Source organism: Zalophus californianus, chromosome 12 (genome assembly GCF_009762305.2).
Source record: "Zalophus californianus isolate mZalCal1 chromosome 12, mZalCal1.pri.v2, whole genome shotgun sequence".
In the NCBI taxonomy this organism is placed as follows: domain Eukaryota; kingdom Metazoa; phylum Chordata; class Mammalia; order Carnivora; family Otariidae; genus Zalophus; species Zalophus californianus.
The window spans coordinates 106,135,823-106,156,968 of record NC_045606.1 but is presented as its reverse complement, the minus strand read 5'-3'; the positions used below and the strand labels follow the sequence as shown (position 1 = coordinate 106,156,968).

The following is a 21,146-nucleotide window of genomic DNA, read 5'->3' as shown; positions in this document are numbered from 1 at the left end:
CAAAGCCGGCTTTAGACGTAAGACTGTTGAGCTGTTGATGGTGTTTTTAGAGAAGTCCTCAGCAGCTGACACTTCAAGCCCACACCAAAATACTGGCTCCATTTTCTCAAGTACTTTTTACTGAGACGTGTTCTCCCATTTCTGACCTCTTTGCCTGGATGGTGAGCTCCATGTATTCATGTCTATTGTCAGGCTCCTTTTCTTAGAACGGGAACTCCCAGTGGGTGTGTGTCTTTAGAATCGCGCCTTACAGGGAAGCACGAATGGTACTTGAACAGTACGCCCTGCTGAGGGCTCAGCTCACACCTTTGAAGCAAAGGCAAGACACCTCCTCAGTTCCCTTGTGGAGCAAACCGTTCTGACAACCATTCCTTATTCTCAATTGTCCAAAGCCCTTTTGTGGATTCTTCCCTCCCTTGGGAAACATTGCTGTGTTGTGTGTGCATGTGTGTGTTTATGTCTCTGTGTGTGGTGTGTATGTGTTGTGTGCGTGTGTGTGTTGTCTATTCATCCGTGTGTATCTGTGTTGTGTGTGTATGCTGTCTGTATTCATCTGTGTATCTGTGTGCGTGTGCACGCGTGTGTTGTCTGTATTCATCTGTGTGTTGTGCATGTGTGTGCAGTGTCTATATTCATCTGTGTGTTGTGTGCGTGTGCACGTGTGTGTTGTCTGTATTCATCTGTGTTGTGCACGTGTGCACGTGTGTGTTGTCTGTATTCATCTGGTGTGTTGTGTGCATGCATGCGGTGTCTGTATTCATCTGTGTATCTGTGTGTGTGTGCGCGTGTGTGTTGTCTGTATTCATCTGTGTTGTGAGCATGTGCACGTGTGTGCTGTCTGTATTCATCTGTGTGTTCTGCGCGTGTGTGCGGTGTCTGTATTCATCTGTGTGTTGTGTGTGTGTGCACGTGTGTGCGGTGTCTGTATTCATCTGTGTGTTGTGTGCATGTGTGCAGTGTCTGTATTCATCTATGTATCTGTGTGCGTGTGCACGTGTGTGCAGTGTCTGTATTCATCTGTGTGTATCTGTGTTGTGCGTGTGTGCTGGATGGACCCTCCAAGAATGGCTGAAGGTCAGGATGGCCGTCCCTTTCCTCCAAGAGTGATTTTAGAGGTGTTTTGAGTTCAGAAGAGCTAGCATACGGAAGGTGAATTTGCAGCCAAGGGAGACGTTTGTCTCAGCAAAGGAGAACCTGCGTTGTACCTCTGATCGAGAAACGCGTAAGAGCACGTGGCTCTCCGGGTGCGCCTCTCTTCTAGACACCCTCGTGTTTGGGGTGTAGTCCTGTGGAAGGACATCTGAGTGACCAGACTGGCTTTGGAGAGGCGGGCTCCTGTGGAGGCTGAGCTCTGGGCAGGAGACAGTGACGCCACTGTCCTCACGGGCCGCAGGCAGCTTGTGCGTGGATCATCGAGAGCCCCGCCGTCCTGCACGGAAGCCTGCTGCTCTGGCAAAGCTTCGGTCCCCATTTGCTCTTCAGCCTGGAGGGGTGAAGATGGGCCGCGGGGCCGGCTGTCGGGGGCGGGGGGCTGCTGGGAAGAGCGGTTGATTCACGGAGAGCAGCCCTGGGGCAGAGCAGGTCCGTCGTGCTAGATGATGTCAGCCGGGAGCCATGAACAGAGAGCCATGGAGTGACGGAACATGAGTGGAGGGAGAAGGTTGCAGGGCTGGAGCAGGGAGACCTGGGGCCAGGGTGCTGGAGGAAAGTGCCGGAAGTGTAGCGGGCCTCTGACGCCCGTCAGTGTTCTGAAACGGACAGGTTGGTCCTAAGTTTTCTCCAGTGTTTTCTTCCAATAAAACTCTTGCCTGGGACACGCCCACCAGCAATATCACAGACGATTTTCTACTGACTGACATGTCTCCTGCGTCATGGGCAGCTCGGTGTGGCTGCCACTCCCAGCAGCTCGGCCCTGATGGGGACTCAGCCTGATGCCTGTTAAGGAGACGCCACCGAGACGGCAGGCATGTTCTACCGTCTCTTCACCGACGAGCCACAAGGGTCTTGGGAATGCAGGTCTGGAAGAAGGTTCAGCGGTCAGTCCTCTGAGTGTGTGCCAGCTCCCAGAGGTTCGGGCATGAGCCAGAGGAGGCCTCGTGCGTGGGCAGACGACCTGCTCCCCTTCCTGTCAGACACGTCTTTCTAAATCATTTCTCTAAATTGAGAATCAGGTTCCTTTTAGAGCTGTCCCAGGAGGAGATTGCTTTTCCCATCACAGACTTGAAGATGTGAAAACCCCTATGCTCAGGGGGGACATGCTGTTCCCCCTGAGGTCAGTGTGGTGGGAGGGGAGGGGTCATAGCTGAGCCACAGGGGGCAGAGTCCAGTCGTCCTCTCCCCGCCTGTGCAGAGACCCCTGGCTGCCCGCGGAGCCCCTCAGAGCTGCACCAGGGCCATGGGGCCCATGGTGGTTGCAGGGAAGGCAGACGAGGACGCGGGGAGGGGGGTGGACCAGTGCCATGGCCTGTTTTCCCTTCTTTGGTAGAGAAAAGAAATCTTCACAGGCTTGTGGACAGATTCTGCAGTTGTAGTGTCTGCAGGTTTTGTTTATTCTGTTCTACTCTCAGACCACGTCTCAGATGATATGTTCGAACTTTTTGTTCAGAAAGTACAGCTTCTAGGGGTCTTTCCTGAATGTGACAAGTTCACTGTTGTGTCGCCACTCATCTCCTTCATTTGTGTCAAGAGACCATGTGCAGGGTGACGGATTCATTGTCATCTGAGATTTTAGGTATGGGGGCGTATAGCCAATGAGTAAAAATAGTCACATTGGCTTGTATGCTCAACAACAAGAAGAAAAACCACACATTTCCAAATCTAAAATCCTTGACTGCAGAGTTGGTAGTTGTGGGGGATGTCTGTGACAAGAATGGTGAGCAGTGGTCTCTGAGCCCCAGGTTGCGGCCCAGCTCTGGCCTGTCTGTAGGCACCCCTGCCTGGGGCATCAGCACGTACTTACTGGGCCCCTGCAACGTGGGGGCCCGGCAGAGGTCCCCAAAGAAGGAAGGAGATTCAAAACAAGCCCAGTGCAGTTCTCCCTTACGGAGTCAGACACTCTCAGTTTAACTCACGGGCTGTTTTGGAGTTCAGATGAGGAGAGCATAAAAAGCTTCACGGTGAGACTTTATCCAGAGAATGCAAACAGCTCTAACTGAGTGGGCCCCCAAGCCCGTGAGTTAAAGAATCTCAGAACCTGTATCAAAACTTGAGCTAGGCTTTCCTATAAACTTCTCACCCTGACTCCCCGCTCATTGCCTCCTCCTGTCAGCCACAAAATTCCATCTGCCAAACTCAGCACCTCCTGGCCGTCTGCCCTCCCTCTCCTCCCCTCTGCCTGGCACTTCCTGAAGCCAGCAACCTTCCCCGTCCACCGGCCACAGCAGCTATCTGAGGCCGCTCCATTCTCCCAGAACCTTCCCAGCTTTCTCGTCCTTGAGGATGCTGTCCTTCCCGTGCTCCGGGGAGTACCTCCATGCCGCCCCTCCTCTTGGGCGTGGGAAAGAAGCCTGAAGCTCTGCATGGTGGCACAGTCAGCATCTCCCGGCGCCATGCTTCCTCCTCCAGGGTTCATGCCTGGGGCGGCACTGGCACCGGCACCCTTCCCCGCCTCCTCCCAAGCGGTGAGGATCTCCGACCTGGCCACTCCTCACCCCGCGCTCCTCCTGCTCTTGGTGGTCGGCTGCTGTCGCGCTGGTAGCTGCAGGGACCTCTTTCTTATTGCTGGTCCTGCATCCCCCCGCCTTTCCCCAGTCTGTCAGGCACGTTGACCCCCAGCAGGATCCTCCATCACCTAAACCTGACTGTGCCCCTCTTTCCTCTTCAGACTTTGCGGTGCTTCCACTGCCCTCGAGGTGGAGGCCCAAGCCCTGCGGGCTCTGCAGACTCACCCTCTCCCTGCTTCCGCACCACGGTGCTCTGCCGCGCCCCCCGCCATCCCGCTCCGGGAATGTGCAGGGCTGTCACGGGGCCCTGGAAGTGTTCATCCCACTCTGAGTGCTACCCCCTGGCACGCACTGCTCCTGAGCTCCTCATCGTGCTGTCTTCGGGGAGCCCTCCTGACGCCCCAGGCTGAGCCAGGGCCCCTCAAAAGCCCTGCCCCTTCTTCTGGAAGCCTTCGCTCTGGCCACCGGGAAGCCACTGAGGTTGCAGTGTCGCACACAGATGTCACACTCCTCGCAGGAGGGGCTGCTCTGGGTGTCCTGGCCCCTCCCAGTGCTGCCAGGTGATGTGGGGGAACTGGGAGCAAGGGAGGCAGGCTTCTGGAACCATCCCGACATCTGCTCATCAGCTAGTCGAAGAATCACCTTGAAGCGGCTTTTGGTAAATTCTAGGAAAATGGATATAGTTGATGTGAAGGTTCTTCCCAAGGCAGTTTGAGGATCAGATTGTAACACAAGTCTGAAGTCACAGAATGGAGTTTTTAAAAGTCCTGGCAACAAGGCTTTGGCTTCTAAGTAGAGGCTCTCTTTAGAAACTCCTCCCAGCATCGGTGTTGGGGGCACCCTCACCCCCAGACCTGCCCTGAAGGAAGCACTGGTACAAAGACCTCTGATAGTCACGATGCAGGTGCCCAGGCCCCTGTCCTGGCACCTGCCCGCCATGTTCCCAAGGCCTTGGGCTCACAAGCCTGGCTTGTCCCCAAGCACCTCGTCCAACAGGCCTCCCTGGCTGTTCAGTTTCATATTTTTCATGAGGCAAAGGATGGATTTGTGTCTCGCTCTTTCTAATGCAAGATCTTGAACATGCACAGAGATAATGGCCCAGGCCCAACCTTGCCCCATCCACACACCCCCATTTACACCCACCTCTCATGCTGCTTTCAAACAAACCCCACTTTCTTGGAAACATTTTATGAAATAGCTCTAAAATATAAGGATCTTTCTTTGTAACATACCATCAAGCCTTAGTAGCATCAGGTGTCGAGCCTGCGTTCAGCTCTGTTGTCACATCCACGTCAGAATTTTGTTCGTTGGATTTTGGCTCAGGATCTAAGGTTCACCCCTTGCACTGGCTGTCTGGTCTTTGATGCCTCTGACTCTGTAGGCCCACTTTCATCTCCTTTGTTGAGGTTAGAGTGATGTGTTGGATTTTGATGTCTGTTATTGGCTGAATTCTAGAACTGGAAGAAATTTCAAACTTGTCTGTCCTCTAACTATGGCGGTAGACAGCGTGAGAAAATACCATGAAAGTGCAAATATGGTGGGCGTTAGAGACACTTCCAGGGCATCTTTTACCAAATGGCTTCTGAGTTGGCTTGGCCATGTCTAGCCTGTTGGAAGACATTCAGAAGAGATGATGCCAGGCCAGGAAGGGGCTCTTTCATGGTCTCGGACTGTGGTGAGCCAGCCCCCTTTCTCACATCTGATGCTCTCTTTTTGTGGCAGAGTGTGAAATTGGTGGTGGTGGGGAACAGGGAGGAAAAGGAAATATTGGAACAGCCCAGCCCAGCCCACTCTGACCAAACCTGGAACTTGGACATTTAACATTCTGTCTGCTCCATGCTTGTCCTTAGAGTCTGACTCCTACAGGTTAGTTCTGCAGCTCAGCCTGGGTGCTTGAAACGCAAGAGGGTCTCAGAAGGTTCCGACAATGCTGGGACTCTGGGCCGCAGTGACATCTGATGGCAGCAAGGGGGTCACCATCAGTACCTGTCTACATCTGTGTTTACACCCGCATCTCCGTATGTACACCTGCACCTACGCCACATCAACACCATCCACCCGTGTCTGTACCCGACTATATCTCCATCAGTGTCTGTGCGTCTACACCTACATTGATACATCCGCGTGTGCACCTGCATCGTCTACCCACACCTGTGCCCACCTGTGACCACCTCCATCAGTATTTGTGTGTCTGTGTCTCTACCTGCATCTGTACCGCTGATCTGTATCAGTGTCTGTGTGCCGCATCCAAAAATGTACCTGGTCTCATCACGTGTATCTGTATCTGTACCACGTGCACTTGTGGCCCTCCGTGTCCACACCTGTATCTGCCCCTGATCTACACTCGCCTTCATGCCTGTATTGTCGGTTTCAGCTGTGCCCTCTCTGCCTCTGTGCCCGTGTGTTCACACGCCCGCCTTCTCTGGCAGTTAGGTCCATGCATCTCTGTCATCGCGGTGGTACAGCCTGGTTTGGTATCGGACTTCTGTAATTGTTGGGGAAGCTTGGCTTTTGCTCTTCAGGAAGAAAGTCCATAGTAGAACTCTCCAGGGACCTTCAGAGCCTAAACATGGCAATTGATTTTTGAAAAGTGTCATCTGCTTTATAAGTTGACCTCCAATTAAACCTATCTGAGTTAAGCAGTTTAAATATCACTCCAAATGGGAGGGAGTAAGAACAAGGGAGAAAAATAGGAAGAGACTTGCTAGGCTGTCAAAATACAAGTAAACTGCAGATGACAAATGAAGGTGGAAGGAAAAGGAAGAATGGGGAAAAATAGTGTCCCAATGTAGCTCGTTTGTGGAATATTGACTTCATTGAGACAATGACTTAAAAAAATAAGAGTGTCTTACTAGAAGAGCTGGCCACGGGTCACTGAATTCCAGCACACCCCCTATATTCTAACTATGTAGAAGGCCCATTCAAGCTTCAGATAAACTTGTATGGCCGTTACTTCAAGCTCTGTAGTGGGCAGGTGGGTGGGAAGGAAATCATGTTCCAAAGAGAACAGCATTTGCAAAGCGCCTGCATCAGGAGTAGCATGGACATTTCAGGAGCTGAAATAAGGCCGGGGGAAGGTGGGGGCAGTAAGCATGAGAAAGGCTGGCCAGGCCTCAGGGCCCCAGCAAGGATTTGGGTCCTTGCCCCCAGCAGACATGGGACACCACTAGAGGACAAGCGGGCAAGTGGTGTGGTCAGGGTCCCACTCTCCCAGGTCCCTCTGCTGCTGAGTGGAGAAGGAATGAGGAAAGGTGGGTTCAGTGGATGGAGGGACACTGGTCAGCAGGTGTGCTGGCCACTGGGCCACTCCCTCAGCTCTCCTTTCTTTCTCTGCACTGTGAGGCTGACCTGCAAAATGTTGTCTGTGCTGTGAGCTGGCCTGGACAGATCACTACAGTTCCCAGACTATTTTACCCATTGGGCTTTTGGCAAGATTCCAGCGGGCTGCACTACCATTCCTACTATGCCTGCTCTGTTGAGTTTTTATCATCAATAGATGTTGAATTTTGTCATGTGCTTTCCCTGCCTCTACTGAGATGATCAGGACTTGTTATCCTTCATCTTGTTAACGTGGTGTGTCACCCTGTTCGATTTGCAGATGTTGAACCATCCTTGCATCCTTGGAATTAATCCCACTTGATCATGGTGTGTGATCCTCTTAATGTATTGTTGAATTTGTTTTGTTAATATTTTATTTATGGATTTTGCATCTGTATTTCATCAGAGATATTGTCCTGTAGCTTTCTTTTCTTGTGGCGTCCTTGTCTGACTGGTATCAAGATAATGCTGGCCTTGTAAGATGAGTTTGGAAGTGTTCCCCCTCTTCTGTTTATGGAAGTTTGAGAAGGATTGGTAGTGATTCTTCTTAGGATGTTTGGTAGAACTCATCTGATCCTGGGCATTTCTTTGTTGGGAGGTGTTTGTTTACTGGTTCGGTCTCCTTACTTATTGGCATCTTCAGATTTTCTCTTTCATCACGGTTCAAGCTCCGTCAGTTGGATGTTTCCAGGAATTTACCCTTTTTCTTGGTAGTCATTTTGTTGGCAAATAATTGTTTGTAGTTGTTTCTTAGGACCTGTTGTATTTCTGTGGCAGTAGTCATGTCTTCTTTTTCATTTCTGATTTTATTTATTTAAGTTTTTTTTTTCTTGGTAAGCCTAGCCAGAGGTTTATCTGTTTTATTTATCTTTTCAAAAAAAAAAAAAAAAACCAGCTCTTCGTTTCATTTATCTTTTCTATTGTCTTTTCAGTCTCTGTTTCATCTGTTCTGATCTTTATTATTTCCTTCCTTCTGCTAGCTTTGGCCTTCATTTATGCCTCTTTTTTCTAGTTTCTTGAGTTGTAAAGTCAGGCTGTTTATTTGAGATCTTTCTTCCTTCTTAATGCAAGCATTCTTCACCATAAGAAAGCCTCTTAGAACCCTGTTCTACGTCCCACACATTTTGGTGTGTTACATTTCCAGTTTCGCTTGTCTCGGGTATTTTTTTATTTCTTCTTTGACCCATTGGTTGTTCAGGAGTATATCATTTAATCTCCATATATTTGTGAATGTTCAAGTTTTCTTCTTATAATTGATTTCTAGTTTCATACCATTGTGGTCGGAAAAGATGCGTGATATGATCTCAGTCTTCTTAAATTTATTAAGATTTGTCATGTGATCTGTCCTGTCATGTGATCCATCCTGGAGAATGTTCCATGGGCGCTTGAGAAAAATGTGTATTCTGCTGCTACGGGGTGGAAAGTCCTTCATGTATCTGTTAGGTCCTTCTGGTCTCTGCTGTTATTATATTCCTGTCTTTTTCTCCCTTCAGATGTGTTGATATTTGTTTATGTATTTAGGGGCTCCTATGTTGGATGCATAAATATTTACAAATGTTATATCCTCTTGATGAACTGACCTCTTTATTATTATATAATCATCTTTTTTTGTCTCTTGTTAACAATCTTTGCCTTAAAGTCTGTTTTGTCTAACATCAGTTTATCTACCTCTGGTTTCCCTTTTCATGGACTATCTTTCTTCATCTCTTCACTTTAAGTCTGTTGGTGTCATCAGTGCTGAAGTGAGTCTCTTGTAGGCTGCATGGAGTTGGGCATTGTTGGGTTTTTTCCCTATCCATTCAGCCACCTGTGTCTTTGATCAGAGATTTTAGTCCATTTACATTTAAAGTAATTACTGATAAGTATGGGCTTCATTTTGCCATTTAGTAAATTATTTTCTGGCTGTTTGGCGATTCCTTTGTTCCTTTCCCTTTCTTTCCTCCTCTGTGATTTGATGATTTTCTATAGTGGTGTGCCTACATTTCTTTCTCTTTCTCTTTTGTGTACATATTATAGGCTTTTACTCTGTGGTTACTATTAGGCTTACATGAAATACCATATGTTTAGAACAGCCTGTTTCAAGCTGATAAAAACTTTGAATGTGTACTAAAGCTCTACATTTTTGTACTACCTTCCTCATTTTATCTTTCTGATGTCAATACTTTCCATAAAACTAACTCTAAGACATTGTGTACTTAGATTTGTATTAAGCTGTTGGCAAATATTTTTTTCCAAAAATTTAGAGAAATAAATATACTTGTGGTGAGAAGTATAGTCTCATCTTAAAGTTGTTGGAATACAACAGTTTTTCACCAATTGATTTGTTTTACCTGTGAAGAGTTGGTGTCTGTCAACAACTTCACTAGAAAGAGTAATTCAGGGTTCTGGCATCTCCAGACGAATTTGCATGTACTCTAGAAACCTGTGGGCTCAGCAGTCAGAAGAATCAGTTTGGTTGCACAAATTACCATGAGCTCACTCAGTCATTCTCCAGAAGACATTGGGTTTATTTCTCTGCAGGAAAGAAAGGTGATACTGAATCAAGGTTGAGATTTTGAATCATGGCAGCTCCTCTCCCATTTCTCCCATGAGAAATGTCTTTTCTCTACATTGGGGAGAATTCCTATGGGTTAACAAAAGTGTAACTAGCTTATAATATTATTTAAATAGAATAAATATTGTTATTTATTAAAAACAATATATAGGGATAGCTAGAATAATTGGGGAATCCCATGAAAACCTCATTTTATCCATTGGTTTAAAATATCTCATCAAAAAAGTTTGTATCAGAGTTGACTGATATCATTTTGCAATCCATCAATCATTTAATTCCCTACCTTTGGTAAATTTTCGAATGAATAGTAAAATATCTGAAATCAGGAAGTGAAGAAGCAGAAGCACAAACTGTCAGCTCTTGAACATAGAGTCCTAGACGTGGGTGTCTGGTTGGCAGGACCGTCTGGGCCCGTAAGGAAGAGACAGTAACACTGTTGCCAAAACAGGGCCTGGAGGAATGATGGGTGCAGACACTCTGCAGCTTAGTTAAGGTAGAACACAGGGAAGGATGCAGCCGTTACCTGGGCTTGCCCTGCAGTTTGGAAGCCCGTATCACACCCTCACTGACGAGTAACGTTTAGGTTTTGGGACTTACTGTGGCGTGTCCTGGAGCTTAAATTATTGTCTCTGATCTCCGTTTCCAGTCCTTTAAAACGAGGTTCACAACAGTACCTTCCTCACCGGTCTGCTGTGAGCATTACGTGAGAGTGTTGCGTGCGGCCTCAGCATAAGGGCAACCTTCAGGGCCTCCCGTGGCCCCTAACACTTCTCACCTGAAGTTATTGCCACTACTCCTGTGTTAGGGTGCTCTCCACAACTCCTTCACCGTCTGACATAACAGTTTTTCTAATTTTTCGTCTGTCCTCTCCTTCCCACGGTGATTTCAGGGCACCATGGAAGTCCACATCCTGTGCATGGCCTGGAGGCCATCGTGGGAAACGGGGGTACTGTTGCTTCTCCTGTGGGCTTCCCTCAAGTGAGTGGTGTGAATGCTTTAGATTTTCTCCTGTTTTGCTACTTTAGTAGGTCCCTGGGGCATCTGACTTCACGACGATTCCGCAGTCGTGTTAACATGTTGCTGTGCTTCAGAAGGGAAAAGCGTCAGAGCAGATAGCATCTAGCTTTTGCGAGCCCCCTCAGCCGCTAGCGGTCGAGGCAGGCGGTGAGGGCCGAGCCGCCGGCGCGGCTCGCGTCTCCCCCTCCACGGCAGGATCGGGCGTCCCGGTGATGAGGGTGTCACCGGCACACAGAAGAAATTGCATGTGCCATATCTGTCCATTGATTTTTGAGATTAACTCCCAACTGCTTTCTAAGGAAGTTCAGACCATGAAATGACAGATGATGGCCATGTATTTTAAAAATAAAATAGAAATAACTGCATGCTCATTTTGAGCACAATCAGCACCATCTTATTGGTCTAACTATTGACTGGACCCGCTATTGTTGTAAGCCATTTGTGCTTGGTGCTCCAGCCCAGACAGCGAGCCGTGGGGGGGGGGAGCACTGCGGGAGGGCTGCGGCACCCGTCAGGCAGCTGGTGTGATCAGGGTCTCCTTGTGGAGGCAGGAGGGTTCCTACACGTACCCTGGCGGATTTCATCATTATCTTTAAGGCCGTTTTAAATAATCACGCTGCAGATACAAGTGTTAACTGTATGCATTGTGGGGTGAAGGAACGTAGGGTCAGTAGACACTCATGAGGCCTAAGCGGGGCTGGGACTCATGATAAAGCCTCTGGGTTCCCCATCACCTAATGTCACCCTTTGGTTTTAAAACAGGCTTGAGCACAGAATTCATGAAATCTGGTACTAAACTTGGTTGGGAAGCTGGTTTAGGTCCAGCATGGGACAGTAGGTTTCTGGAGGTACAAAAAAGGATGAGATGTGGTTTTGTGCCCTCACTGAATGTGCACTTTGGAGACAGGAAGAGGGTTAAAACATGTGAAGTCGTTAAGAGAGCTTCCGTAATAGGTGGTGGCCTCGGGGCTTCTACATCAAAGCAGAGGGAGTTTTAGAAAAAGGAGGGAGCCACGCGGGCCCACTGGTTAGAATGTGGGAGGCCTGGTTGGTGGGCAGGATGAGGGGAGGAAACACTTTGTGGCATTGTGAGTGTGGGGCACATGAGGGAGGGGTGGCCGGGCAGGCAGGGGGCCCTGGGAGTGTCGATCCAGGAGTGCACGTCATCACTACAACCCTCGCTGGTTTTAGTGCCAGTGCTCCTCTTGGTGAGCACGTCGGCGTGTGTGGACATGTACAACTCTTCCACTGTCTCAAGCACACACAGGTGTGTGTGTGTGTGCACACCTGGGGAGTCTCCTGTGTCTGCAAGGTGTGTGTGTGCACACCTGGGGAGTCGGTGGTGTCTCCTGATGCCTCCTGTCCGAGGCCATGTGGATTCACTTTGCAGGGCTCCAGCTCCGAGTCCATTCGCAGAGCACAGGGCTGGAGGGAGACCAGTGTTTGTGGCCCCATAGTCACAGGGAGGCCCCTGCACGTCTCCTGCTGGCAGCGTCCTCCGAGGGGGCGCAGAAACATTTGCAGACGAAGCACGTCCTGAGTGAACGCCTGCCGACCCTCCCACGAAGGACCAGGACAGCAAGTTGGGTGGGGCCGCAGGGGCACCTCAGTGCATGCAGCATCAAACAGAACTTCATTTTTCCTACTCCTCACCTGGTAATTGTCACCTGAGGGCCCATTTTCCTAGATTGAGCTGTCATTCCCGCTCTGGGCTGCGTGCCTGATGCCGCCCCTTCAAATGAAGCCCCTCGCTTGGCCATGTACACGTATTCCTGTCATCCGTTCAAACTCTCGGAGATAGAAGGGTGCTAGGCTGAGACCCTGTGCTCTGTTACTCTGAGCACACCTGTGCTCAGGTACAGGACGGGGCCTTGCGTCACCTCCGTCCCAAGGATTTGCAGGGATGTTCTGTGGTCACACGGGACATTCGGGGGTGTGGGTGGGAAGGGGGTAGAGTGGAGTGTGGGCAGTCACACTCGCGGGGGCCACCACACAGGTGCATTTCCAGGATGTCTGCCCAGTGCCCGGGGGCACGTTCTGGCAGCCGGGACCCCCTCTGCACAGACAGGATTTCTCTGGGCGGCCCCTTTGAGCTGTTTCTTTCAGGCGTGTTCCGCTTGCCCATCCCCCGGTGGACCGTGCTGGCTCCTCTCTTCGTGGGAAAAGCAACCCAGTGGCTCTTGCCTTTCTCGCTGGGGTCTACCGTCTGGTGCGTTAAATTTGCACGTTCTGTTCCACTTTCTGGAATTCTAGTGTTCCACTAGCTCTATAAACAATTCGTATTCACCCTGTGAATTTTTTGACGACTAGCAGACTACTTCCTTGGTCCCACTGTCTCCTCCACACTTTGATGCCTTGGTAGATAACACGTTCACCCACTTGTCATCTGTTCGGGTTGAGCGACTCTAGCTCTGGTCTCCGACTGTGGCGTCCCCTCCTGGCTCACATGAGTGACCCTGAGCACGACCTCACTCATCTCTGTTGTAGATCGAGGAGCAGCACCCCAAGTGCAACACCTCAGGCCCTGCTGTCTCTCGGGGATCATCAAGGCCATGTTTGTGGGGGCTTCCCTTGACGCCGCCTTTCGGACCCTTGCCCTCCCCAGCGCCCACTGCAGGCTGGAGCCTGGGCGCCAAACAGGCCCCTTCTTGGGGAATAGGCATTGGAAATGGGCGGGAAAGGAAGACAGCAGGTCCTCCTGGTTGAAGGGCAAGCGATTGCCTTTTGATTGTGAAATTACACAGAAAACTACCCTGAGAAGCCACTGACAGAGAGCACACCAGGCCCCTCCCTTGAGAGAGGGTTGAACAGGGGCATGTTCTTGCGGGTCTGGGGAGGAGCTCGGATTGGTTTCCACACACGGCCCCGCCAGGAGAGGTGTTGCCATGAGGCTGGAATCAGGCTGTTAGTAATAGAGTCTGGGGCTGGAGAGCTGTTCAGGGTTCGAGGGGCTTTTATGCCCATTGTCCTTGATTTACACAGTAACTCTTGTCAGCTAGGTGGGACTCCTTTAATAACTTACGTTTTAATGATTTTCAGCGTGAGACGTTTTGACATCTTCCTGTGTATTCACACATTTGTTCCGTTCACACACACATCACATCTGCTCGTGTCCGTGTGCGGGGCAGCTGGTGCCGTGGCCGAAGCCCACACCCACGAGGCAAAAGCCTGACCGCCGCCCTGGGCCACACAGGAGCCTGCAGCTGGGTCGTGCTGATGGCGCCGGTGGAGGCGGACGAGCTGCCCCATCCAGGCCTCACCTGGCTGCACTCATCTGCCTGGCCTAGGAGGCCAGCAGGGAAGCACCGAGCAGGGAGCCCCCAGGCTGGCTGCAGGTGCGGTGGGGGCCGGCGTCGGGCTCCGCTGTCCCGGGTGCTGGGAGTCCAGGGGAGCTGCCGGGGCGGGGCCCAAGGAGGTGGGGTCTGTGCCCTTGGTGGGGGTCTGTGAAGCAGGAATGTGTCCTGGCTGGGGTCTGGCCTGGGGCACATGGGCTGCGTAGGTCAGGGCGGCTCTGGTTCGCTGTAGACCTCACCCCGTCACTCGCGTCGGCAGATGCTGGTTGTCCGCCCGCCTGCGCTGCATCTGGGGGGCCTGGTTACAGGAAGAGTGGCCATCTGAGAGCCACGGGGGCAGGGGCACCAGAGCTCTGCCACGAGGGCCTCCAAGCACCTGCTGCATTGCTGGCGCCCACGTCCTGGATTAGGGCTTTGTGCGGCTGTGGTTCTTTGTCCAGATCTGACTTGTAGTGAACACACCTTCCTGGTGTTGCTGCTCTCCTCTTCCTGAGTCTGCACACAGCACCATGGCCTTTCCCCAGAGTGGCTTGAGGTCCCTGCACACTTGGTTTAGACACAGGCCTTCTTGGGGCTCTGGGCTGGCTGATGAAAGGCGAGCTCCAGCCTGCAGCTCCGGGTGGACAGGCAGGGAGTAATGATGAAGACACAAAGGTTCCAGGTGGACCCCTTCCCCCGTCGGTGTCTCACCCCCTCGTGGGCCCAAGTGTGGGCTCTGCAAGATGCCTGGGGGGATTTCTAAGGTCAGTCGAGTGACGAGGTAAAAGGGTGCACTTTCACACCACGTGCACACACTGACCTGAAAATGTGTTCTAATTTACAGCATAATGTGAACAGCCCCTGTGTTAGGAGGCTTGTAGGACTTGTCTTTCCTTCCTGGAAGGGTCCCCAGCCTGGGCATCTCACTCTTGCCTGGGAAGCAGGATGGAGGGCCAAAGGTCCTGATCGCAGACCCGCATCAGGCCTCTCCTTTCTCACTTTAGGGCAGAACAGCACCCTGCAGGTTGGCAAGAGATCTAGAACAACGGGTGAGGCATGGAGAGCAGGCCTGGCTGTGGGTAGAGAGCCTCCTGCAGAAAACCGGTGTCCTAGGAAGAAGTCCAGTTCCTGTCCCCACTGACAGAAGGTGGTGGGGGGCGGCTTGTGCCGTGGCTCATTACCAGCCTTCCCTTAGAGGACGGGAGTGTCCGTCCTGCTGTGGCTGCACGTGCATGGGACACCCAGGACAGTTGTGGGGCAAGCCGGCAACTCCTGACCCCAGCCCGCTTCTCCATCTCTAACTGAGGCCTCCAAGGGCCCTCAGCTCCTCCTTGCTGGCTCTGTCCTCCCGGATTCCTGCTTTAGCATTCTCTGAAGGCTGCTTTCCCCAGCTGCTCCCAGCTCAGATGCTCAGCGTGGGCTCTGTCTGTTATGATGTGTCCACAGGAGAATTCCCGAATTTCCTTCCCATGCTTCTCCATCTCGCATGCTCCTGGGTCACCTCCTGGTGCCATGACACACCCATCGCCTCTGAGCCCAAGCCTGCAGGCCCCCCCTGCACCCTCCTGCCCAGTCCTGGTGTTGCTGGATCCTGGTTGGCTCCTGCTTGCACCCTGCACCCCATTGGCTCTTGGAGCCGCGGGGACTCTGGATGCTTCCCGACTCACCCCTGTGCATGTCCTCCTCCTACGGGGACTCTGGCGACATTGGATTCGGAACCACCCTGATGCCCTCCTCATAGCATATGACGGTCAGCAGTGACTTCTTCCCACGTAAGGTCACATTCTGAGGTTCTGGATTTAGGACTGAACATGTGAAGCTTGGGTGACACACTTCAATCCACAACAGTGCCCGTGTGCCGCTCGAATGCAGGGCCCCAGGAAGGCAGGGCCCGGTCTGTTTGTTGCTGCACCTAGCCCGTCTCCTGTCACCTTGGCCAAGGGCACGAGAGGTTGGCCGGGACAACGGTGGTTGCTGTGCAGCAGCTTTTATATGACAACATAACGGAATATTCTCTGAAACTCTGCTAACAGGGTTTCACAGGCGGGCGTGACTTATGCAGCCGTGTGCTGGGATTCAGGACTGGTCGTTGCAGCTGTGAGCTGCGCGGTTACGGTGGAGCCGGGCCTCCCGCGGGCCTGGGGCGCATCATCCCGGAGCACCCCTGCCCCTCCCAGGGGGTTGCTGCGCGCAGCCCCTCTGGTCTCCCCTCTGGTCTCCGTGTTTACCTTCAGATGTGTCCCGTTCACATCTCTTTCATGGCACATCACTCATTTTAGAAACAAGCCCATTTAAAAATGTGTTTCCTTTGTACATTTGACGCCCATCCTGAAACTCGATTTTCAGCATCTGCTTTTCCGCCTCCCGTCTTTTCTCTCTCCTTCCTGTGTTGTGCCCTCCCCTCCCACCCCCCCATTATATTTTTTATTGAAGGCTGAGTTGAGCGGTCGCTGCATCACGGGCCCATCACGCTTCTAACAATTCCATTTGCACTGTATTGTTTGTCTCATTGCTGGGAAATCCAGGTGATTCATCATGCCTGAAGAAGCACCTGATCCCGGCTGCCCTGAGAGCCTGGTCACTATGTGACAGGAATGCCACAGGCGCTGAGGTGGGGGCATGGGGGACGCGCAGCTTCTCAAGTGTTGATGAGTTCCATTTTGTAACGCTGCCCCCCGCTCTCCTCAACAGCCCCCCTGAGCCCAGAGAAGGGGAAGGAGCTGATGGAGAGCATCGCGCGGCTCCTGGAGGTGCCGATGAGTGTCTTCCCAGACATCGCGTGAGTGCCGGGTGCGGGATCCGGGGCTTTTAGTCTCCACTCACATCAGGTTCCATTTCATAATTGGTTTGCAAGGGAAAGAACTGTGTGCTTGGGGTTCTTGTTAATTATATCAGAGAGAAACAGTTCAGGAGAGAGACGGAAGGAAAATTCCAGGTGGGTTTGGTAAGTTATTTAAGTGCAGCTGAAACTGGACTGTAATTGTGAGAATTATAATCTCCTGGAAGGACAGGGCCCACTGGGGCCACGGTGCTCAGCCCTGCTGCACCTAGAATTGCCTGGGGGGCTCTAGAACATTCCGGTGCCTGGGCTCCACCCCGCTGCAAATGAGTCCGAGCCCAGGGACGGTGCATGTCCGTGAAAAGTCAGCACTTAGGGAGTGCCTCCAGCATGCACACCCTGCCACGTACTTGCTGCACCACGTCCCCCGAGCACGACCAGCCTCTCTCGTCATCAGGGGAGAGGCTGGAGGCAGATTCGGTGGCACTGGAGACTGGGGGGAGGTCCGGACATGGAGGTCAGTCCAGAAAGTCGTCTAGGGACGGATCAGTGGTGTGCTGTGAGCCACTCAGGCCTGGAAATAAGAGGCTCAGCCGAGCTATCTGTTTACACAAACGGCTGGCCCGGGGCCTTCAGTCCTGGAAATACAGTTTGACCGTCGGCAAGTCTTGCCACTCGGTGGGGCTGTCCAAGCTCTTTCCCTACGGCTGTTAACTCATTTGGAAGTTCATCACCCTTTATTTTGAGTAGAAAGGAGCCAGAAGTTGGGAGAGAGGGCCCAGGCCGAGTCCTAGTCCTAACAGTAAGCCCAGATTCACTTCCTTGGGCTCCTTGCCGCTGACGACAGTGCAGCCCGTCTCTCCGACAAATGAGGGCTCTTGTATCATCTCTGCCCCAGCAAAAGGGACCATCTACAAGACACAGCTTTTCTTTCCTTTCCTTTCTTTTTTTTTTTTTTTTTTTAAGATTTTATTTATTCATTTGACAGAGAGAGAGGGAACACAAGCAGGGGGAGCTTCAGGCAGAGGGAGAGGGAGAAGCAGGCTCCCCGCTGAGCAGGAAGCCCAACCTGGGGCTCGATCCCAGGACCCTGGGATCATGGCCTGAGCTGAAGGCAGACGCTTAACCAACTGAGCCACCCAGGCGCCCCAAGACGCAGCTTTTCATTCAACAAATGTTTACAGAACACTGTGCCAAGGTGGAGCAGAGAGCATGACATTCCATCAGAAATGGGCACAGAGCAGAGCTGGAAAAGGTCAGGCAGCCCTAGTTCACGTGGAAACAAGGGGCCAGAGGCTGTGAGGTCTGGAGAGCAGGTGCCCGGCTGCCTCCAGGCAGGAGGGACTGCGTGCCCCATGTGAACAGGCAGGGCAGCTCGGGTGGGCCCCAAGGCCCTTGTGAGGAGTATGGCGTTCCTTCCATGGGCTGGCAGGCTACCAGAGACTTTACATCAGGAGAGCATGTTTCTATTATAAGGGACACAGGTGGAGGCCCAAGTGCCTTGGGGCCGCTGAGGTTTCTAGATGAGTGTTGGTGGTCCCAACCCCATGCCAGGTGGGGTTTCAGCCTTGGAGAGGTAGTCATGAGTGTGGGCAAGAGCTGAGAGATTGGGAGACACCCACGTGTGACTGCGTCATTGCCTGGTCAGTTGAGCCACATGCCAGCCCTGTGGGAGCAGCTTTTATTCCAACCTGTCATTTAGACGCCTTTGAGAACTGTCTTTGTCCGAGCACATTCCCCCCCATGCAGGACTCCATGCCAGGTGCATGCAGGCGTCTATGCCCATCCGTATGCGACCCTGCGGAAGGGGCATGGCTGCTGGACCTCGGGGGCTCAGCGTGAACACAGGAGGCCCCCCCCAGGCCCTTTGCCCAGGGCATGCGTCTCGGGTGCAGTTAAGCAGATCGCTCGCAGAGAGAGCCAGTCCTGACCTGGTGGCGCCGACCATTCCCTTCAGAGAAGCAGAGGGAAATGCCCGGTATGCCTGCACCCCACACATGGCTAGTCATCTGCAGTCTTCACCTCCGGACCCCGAGGGCGGGGCTCACAGTGGTCCCTGACACGTTCACATCAGGCACCCAGCGCAGGACTTGCGGAGTGCGGGCAGCACCCACGCCATGCCCACCAGCCAGGGCGGGGGGCAGTCTTTGCCCCTCCATCCACAAGTAGGAGACACTGAATGTGGCCCCCGAAATTCATCTGCTGGGGCCAGGGACATGTTGCTGTTGAGGGAGTGAATGAATGAATGAGTGCCTCCTTCATCAGAGGGGAAAATGTCCTGGGAGCAGTCGGAAGGCGGTAAACAACAGCTCCCCTCACATCTCCACGGGGAGCTCCCAGGAGGGGCCGGGGTGGCCTGAGCTTTTGGAGGATGTTCACACAGCTCAGGCCCGTTATTGAGAACATTAGACAAAAAAGTAATCACACGGAGAGGCTTCAGAGTAAAACGTGGCCTGGCCCCACTGGTGACTGTATTTATTGAATTTTCATTATTTGCCCCTGCGCTCTGGGGTGAGTGAGCGCCAAATAGAAGGCAGAGGTCCCCGCACACGGAGGCCTTGTGCTTCCTGGAGACTCGGCCCCCTGCCACTGCTTGCTTGTTGGAAGTCGGGGTGTGTGTGCCTCGTGACCTGGGCTCCGTGCTGCTGGGACAGCGGGGTTTGGGAGGAGGGTGTCCTCAGGACAGGGGAGGGCCTCAGGAACCGCGTGGAGCTCTGCAGGCCGAGGTGGGTCAGGTGGGTGTGACCCAGAGTCCACCGCCGAGGAGGGGGGCTGCCCTTGGGCCAGGCCGGAAGCCCCCATGGCGGCCTGCCGCATCGCCCACCCCCAGGGGCAGGCCCCGCACATGAGCCCACTGAACGCTGTAGGACTGAGCCTTTCACACAACTGGCGGCCACTGACCACGTGTCCACGACTTTTCTAGCAGCGAGAACTCTCTTGTTGAAGGAAGGTGTCTCCCAGAGAGAACGGGACACGGGTGTCCAAGGTCAACAAGCATGTTTAGCCCATCTTTGGTCCCCTGTCCCACGGTTTCTGCATTGCCCACCTGTCGCCTCCCTCTCTCCACATCCTCAGCCAGGCCCATCCGCCTCCAAGAGTCTCAGGGCAGTGGTGGGAGGCCCAGAGGCCAGGGTGGGGCAAGGCAGGCTTCCGACAGGAGAGGCTTCTGGTGCGGGCCGGGGCTGGGGGTGTCAGGACTGGAGGGGCTTGGGTCTGGGCGAGGGGCATCTTCTGGAGAGGGGCATCTGATGGGAGGGGTGTCAGGACTGGAGGGGCTTCTGGTGCCGTGGTGTCCATGTCGGAGCTGTGGTGGGGGAGCGGTGTCCGGTGTGGGGGGGTGTCTGGTGGGGGGGTGTCTGGTGTGGGGGGTGTCTGGTGGGGGAGCGGTGTCCGGTGTGGGGGGGTGTCTGGTGGGGGGCTGCTGATAGGAGGGGAGTCTGGCGGGGCGCGTCCGGTGTGGGGGGCATCCGATGGGAGGCGTCCAGTGGGCGGGGGGCCCGGGGGCAGGGGCATCCTGTGCGGACAGACGTCTGGGGGGAGCCAGCTGCACTCTCTCTGTCCCTGGTCTCTACCTCGGGTCTGTGGCTTACCCGCCTCAGCCCTTCCCACCTGCACCCCTGTCACATCTGAGGAGGATTGGAGCGCAGAGGGTTTCTGGGGAGCACTTTCTGGCTGAGCTGGTGGCCATACCAAAGCTTTTGTAAATGTCTTTTGCCACAGTCTCTTCCCGGGTCAGAAAACTGGGGGCTTCTGATGTGCAGCCAAACGTGACACCACCAGCCTCTGTTTAAGCCGGTGAGAGTCTGGTCCCTAGCTCTCCAGCGAGCCCAACACTCCAGAAGGTCCTTCCCCGCTGCCTCGCCTGGCTGGAGGTGTCCCCAGTCTCCCCTGCTCCTAATGCAGCTCATGCTTCCAATCTAAAGCTGGTCCTCGTGGTGCCAGAGCCCCCCCGTCCTGCTGGTTAGTGTTGTCCCCACACGTCTGGGTCCTGGGATGCTGTGTGCGAGCGCACACAAGCCTGTGCTGTGTTGTACACGTGTGCACTGGGTGCCCAGCACCATGGTGGCACACTGAGCGCGTGCGCCCACTGGACAGACGGACGTGGGCAGTGGAGGCCGCGGCGGGGGGCAGCTGCGTGGCCAGCGCTTGGCTGTGTGTCTAGGAGCACGTTCTCAGGGCTGCTCATTGTTCCAGGAGAGGAAGAGAGGCCGCCGCGCAAGCCGGCGTCTTCAGAGCTTGTCTGCGTTTTTATGGAAGTACCCGTTATACTTAATATGTTTTGTTAATGGTTATGTAGCTGTCAAGTAAATTCCATTATTTCTTATTACATCATTAGAGACCATTAAAACGGCATTAGCATGCTGATGTGATTATGCCAACAGACACACAACGACCTCAGTTACGATTTTATAACCTAATCACGGCTGTCCACAGTGGTGCTGATCGATGCGCAGGCTGCTCCCTCCGGGGCCGTCGGTGGGCGGTGCTCGGGGACCCACCATACACAAGGAGACTCTGTGGTCAGGTGGGGGCCGGCGTCCGCG

The 21,146-nt window shown here is 53.2% G+C and overlaps 1 protein-coding gene across 4 annotated transcripts in view; it reads left to right on the top strand.

Moving 5' to 3' along the window:
• The window catches only part of PTPRN2 (protein tyrosine phosphatase receptor type N2), an 809,200-nt gene that overhangs the window by 354,986 nt on the left and 433,068 nt on the right, over positions 1 to 21,146 (top strand). For 3 of the 4 annotated variants that reach the window (XM_035723337.1, XM_035723336.1, XM_035723338.1), the window contains exon 10: positions 16,516 to 16,602. The exons of the other annotated variant lie outside the window; for it this stretch is intronic. In XM_035723337.1, coding sequence (XP_035579230.1) covers positions 16,516 to 16,602 — 87 coding nt within the window. The remainder of the gene's footprint in view (positions 1 to 16,515; positions 16,603 to 21,146) is intronic. 4 annotated transcript variants of the gene reach the window in all.